Raw genomic sequence first — 4,791 nt, forward strand, 5'->3', positions numbered from 1 at the left:
AGCACATATATATTTGGAGTCCACCTTCACAGAGGACTCCAGGTATTCATCATCAAAGATAATTCCTGATATAAGCATTCACTCCTTGCACACATAAGAAATTCTCTCTTTCAACAACAGCATTATTAGGCAGACAGTTTCTCTGATGTCTGTAGTAGTTTCTGGATGGTCAACTTCCCAGCACAAAAACAGAGGTTCATACCGTTTCGGGGTCCAAGCTGCCCAAAATCTCAATCAGTGCTCTGTACATTTCCTCTGGGGTTCCCTCGAAGAATTTCCCACAACCAGCCACAAACAGCGTGTCACCTGCAAGGGAGAGGTGACATCAGGACCAGACAAGGCTCCTCACACTAAAATAGAATCATAGAATGGTTTGGGTTGGAAGGGACCTTAAAGCTCATCCAGTCCCAACCCCCCTGCCAGCAGCAGGGACACCTTCCACTAGACCAGGTTGCTCAAAGCCTCATCCAGCCTGGCCTTCAACACTTCCAGGGAGGGGGCATCCACAACTTCCTTGGGCAACCTGTTCCAGTGTGAGCACAGGGTCCCCAAGGGCTCAGTTCTGCACTGCTGTCCTCACTGCAGCTCAGCAGAAGGCACGGGGACAGCCAGGTTACACTGCTGCCCCAGAGAGATTAATAAATACATAAACCCACACAGCAAACACAACTTCTAACGTGGGAAACCCCACAGCCTGGCCAGGCAAACCATGCCAGAGCTTCCCCACCCCTGGGCAGTCTGCTGTCCCCTCTTGTCCTTTCTAGAGTGGACAAGGAACACTTGTTCTCTTTGCTCTGAAGCTGAACAAAGATGAGTCACCTCTGCATTTTCTCACCAGTGCTCCCTAAAATCTTGCTAAAGCCACTACCCATTACCTCCTCCACGCAGCAGCTGGTGCAAGCTCTGGAGAACGCCCGTCAGGAGAGGGATGACATGGCAGTCTGGGGAGAGTGGGGACACTTTCTCCAGGGAAGGGGGAACCCTACTCTCCAAAACAAGATCCAGACCCTGGCTAGCAGAGATGGAGCACCAGCCCTCTCTTACTCCCCTACTTTCTCTTCTCTCAGTTTTGTTACAGACACGAGTACAGATATAGGGAAAAGCAACAGGTTTGGGAATCAAGCCACGGTTTGGCCTAGATTAAAACAACAGCTCCTGTTTCAAGGAAGAAAACACTAGATGTGGGACTCATCCAGGGCTCACTCTTGATGTTGCTTGCAGGGTGCCCAGCAATGGTTTACAAACCCAGAGATGTTTCACCAGTTTCACCTACAATTACTACTTGGTAGCACTTAGTAGGGGGACAAGATGTGGAAGCTGCACTGGCAGGAAGGGCTGAAAGCACATCCAGAGTCAGGAGCACACAGGCAGAGGGGTAGCTCGTTTCTTTGCAACACAGACTGCCAGCAATGTAACCTCCCAACTCCTCACCTGTAAATACAGCAGGTGGCTCGGAGCTATTTGGCTTAGTCACATAATAACAGATGTGTCCAGAAGTGTGACACGGCGTACAGAGGCATTTCACATTAAGAGATCCCACCTGAGAAGAAGGCAGAAGACTAGAGCTTAAGCTACCATTTGTATGGTTAGAAAAGAATTGCAACTCTTACAATGGTCCTACAGGCAAATTCTCACATAGCTGGCCAGTAAACATCAGCTCTGCTCCTGGGAGAGTCCAGCAAGAGGGTTTTATGGCAGGGACTTGGAAGGGAGCTGTTTCCTCCTAGCAGGTGTTGTGACAAAGAGAACTGCCAGATTCTTTCATTTACATGCAGAGTGACTCAGCGTCTGGTTGGCAGCAAGAGCAAACAGATCCAGAGCAACACAAAATCCTAAACAAAGTTAATCGAGTGTAAAAAGCTCCAAACAAAAAAATGAAGCTGAAGGGAAGAAATGGATAACACTCCTGAAAAGGGAAAGCTTAAACACACCCACAGCCAAGGGGATGTTTCCCCCCACAGCCCTCATTTGCACACCTTCCCGTGTATTTCTGTGCTCCCTTCTTTGTTGCTGCCCCCCCCCGAAAGGTGCACCACAAGACTAGCAGTGACATTCATGCCAGCCTGCACATTTCAGAGCAGTTTATGTCATCTGCCAGCTCGTCTGTGAATAAACAGCTAGGTTCCAACAAGGTTTTCTGCTTCAGCTCTGCAAAAGCAACACATGCAGCTAGCACTGCTGGCCCGCTTTCTCTTCACCCTGTATCGCAGCCCTGGTTCAGAGAGGACCACTTGTATTTTTTTCAGTGCTAACCAGGCTCTAAGCAGAGCACAAGCCCTGTTCTTTCACACGTGGGGTTCTGACCACCCCAGTTAAGGCAGCTGTCAAGGAGCACAGGGACACCCAGCGTGCCCCAGGCAATGCAGGTGTCTGAGCCATGCCAATGTTCTCATCAACTGGCCAAAACAAGACAGAGGGGTTATGGTTCACAGGGCTGGAAAAGGTAAAAAGCTGTATTTAAACTATCAACCACATCCAGGAGATGTTAAAAGGTAAAGAGCAGTGACCACAATATTAACTCAATTTGGACCACACCAGATCAGCTCTAAAGCTGTGACACAAATGGGAGATGCCCTCAGCCAGGTCCTACAGGTCACTCCCTTTACCTTGAGCGATGTAAGGTGAGACACTTTCTGTGTCAGTGCTCCGACTCTGCTGTCTCCTCCATACACACGCAACCCCGTCTCCATCTTCACCAGCTTCTCATTTCCTCCAGCATGGTCCCTGGAAGGTCAGAAAAATGGATTTGGGCAGGGATGAAGACAAATTTATCATAGAATCATACTGCAATGGTAACCACCAGGTGATCATTTCTGATCAACTATTCTCCCAGTATCAGATCAAAGGTTATGCCCCATCAACATAAGTGAAGATAATTTCTCCAGTAACTATGACAGTGAGAGAGAGGAACAACCCCCCACAAGTTCATACCTAGCTGGGGAACACCAGCCTTAGGGGTTCACAGTCAACTCTCCAGTAACTAGGGCAGGAAGAGATTGGGATAACTGGGATGTGTGTAATTCAGTCTCCCACAAGACACCATGGAGCCAGCACACAGATGTCCAAACAGCTCAGCATTCACTTGCTGTGCTGGTCTTGCCAGATCAGGGCTGGTTCTCCAGCCACAGAGGTGGCCCATGAGAGAGGTTACTCAGGTTCAGCACTGCAAAAATACTAAAGCAAAACAATCATCCCTGGCAGAGTTAATCTGCAACACAAGTAATCCTCCCACAAGTGCTGACTGGGAGTAGCATGCCTTACAGGCATGCCCTAGCACCTCAGAGTGAGTGTGCTCCCTCCCACACTCCACAGCTACCTTCACACACATTTATTTCACTGGTCACCTGGCAGAAGTCAGCATTTTAAAGATTAAAGACAATGACACACAGAGCTTGCAGTCTAGACAATGTGTCTGGTCACAGCAAGCCCAAGGGAACACTCCTGAGCTTTGATTCTTCTCATACCCAAGCTCCTGCTTAGAGAAGTCCAGCTTGATCCAAAAAAGCAACAATTTTGGACTGCTTGTGTTTATGCAGAGGGAAGAGGGATCCTGCTACAGCAGATAGTTACCAGTGATGATGTGTGGTCAGGACAGTGGTCAGCTTCACACCGTGCTTTTTGACTGCATCCAAAACCTGCAGGCACAGGAAGACCATTACAACTCACATGAAACAACTTAACAGCACAGCTGGTGCCTGGTGTAACCTGGACACAACTGCTCCAAGGTTTCAGAGCATCACACCACCAGAGCTCATCCCTCTCCAAGTCACAGTTGCAGATCAGGACATGAGGTCTCTGATCCAGCTAGCCATGAGTAAGCCCTCAGTCCCATTTCCTCTTTTCTGCATTACATCCAACTAAGGACAAAACATTAAATCAGGTCAATAACCCTTAAAGTCAGGGACAAGCTGCCCGAGCCCAGAAGCAGACTGCCTGTGAAGCCCTGTCCATACCTCTGCATGCCCAGTATTTCTTGCCTTTCCCCCACGCCTGAGTCAGCGTGTGACTAATTCTCTTGTGGATGTGGCAACCTGGAAGGATCTCCCAGAGCCGCAGTGGTGAGCACCCCACTCACAAGGGCAGCAGACAGCGTTACCTTCTGGGGCTGCACAGGGTCAACTATCGCAGCCTCCTTCGTTTCCTCATCGATGAGGAGGTACATGTAGTTGTCTGTGAGAGCTGGGAGTAATTCCACCTTCATGTTGGCTTGTGTGATGGTCTTCGACCTCCTCTGCTCGTGCTCTGTGTGCAGGAAGACAGCTCGCAGCTGCGCTGGACCTGGGGAACCCAAACCAGTCAAACCTCAGGTTAGCCCAGGGAGGACAACAAGTAGGACAGAGCACAGCAGGTCCCCAAGCCCATAGCCCCAGAGAAGGAAGGGTATGGGCAGCCCAACCTGCCTCCTTCAGAGGAAGAGAGAGGAGACCACAGGACAAAGCCTTAGTACCTGGCTTGTCACCTCGTGTCCCACAGCGTAGGAGGCTCTTAGTGCCCCCCAGCCTCACCAAAGAGGGACAGGACACCTGGCTCCCAAAGATGTGCTCATGCAGGGAAAGCAATGTACCATGACTGGAGAGAAGATTTCAAGGGGCAGGAAAGCAGAATGGAGAGGGAACAGCTGGACAAAGGTCAGCCTGGGACAGTGACTTAGCAAATAAAGCACAAAAGGCCACATTAGAGCCAAAAGACAAAAAAGCAGGAAGAAAAAAAAAGGAGGGGGAGAAATACAGACATACACACAGTGCTACAACAGAAATATCTGGTTCATTACTTGGGGAAATCACGTCCTGC

General features: G+C 49.6%; 1 protein-coding gene across 1 annotated transcript in view; it reads right to left on the bottom strand.

Annotated features, from left to right (window-relative positions):
• Positions 1–4,285, bottom strand: part of HAGH (hydroxyacylglutathione hydrolase) — a 5,973-nt gene extending 1,688 nt beyond the window's left edge. The window contains exons 1-5 of the mRNA XM_010169912.1: positions 4,097–4,285; positions 3,571–3,635; positions 2,607–2,724; positions 1,432–1,540; positions 203–306 (exon numbers count right to left, since the gene is read on the bottom strand). Of these exons, the coding sequence (XP_010168214.1) occupies positions 203–306; positions 1,432–1,540; positions 2,607–2,724; positions 3,571–3,635; positions 4,097–4,201 (501 nt within the window). The 5' untranslated portion in view covers positions 4,202–4,285. The remainder of the gene's footprint in view (positions 1–202; positions 307–1,431; positions 1,541–2,606; positions 2,725–3,570; positions 3,636–4,096) is intronic.
• Positions 4,286–4,791: the final 506 nt, after the last annotated feature.

The sequence above is a fragment of the Antrostomus carolinensis genome, unplaced genomic scaffold (assembly GCF_000700745.2).
Source record: "Antrostomus carolinensis isolate BGI_N321 unplaced genomic scaffold, ASM70074v2 scaffold17556, whole genome shotgun sequence".
NCBI lineage: Eukaryota > Metazoa > Chordata > Aves > Caprimulgiformes > Caprimulgidae > Antrostomus > Antrostomus carolinensis.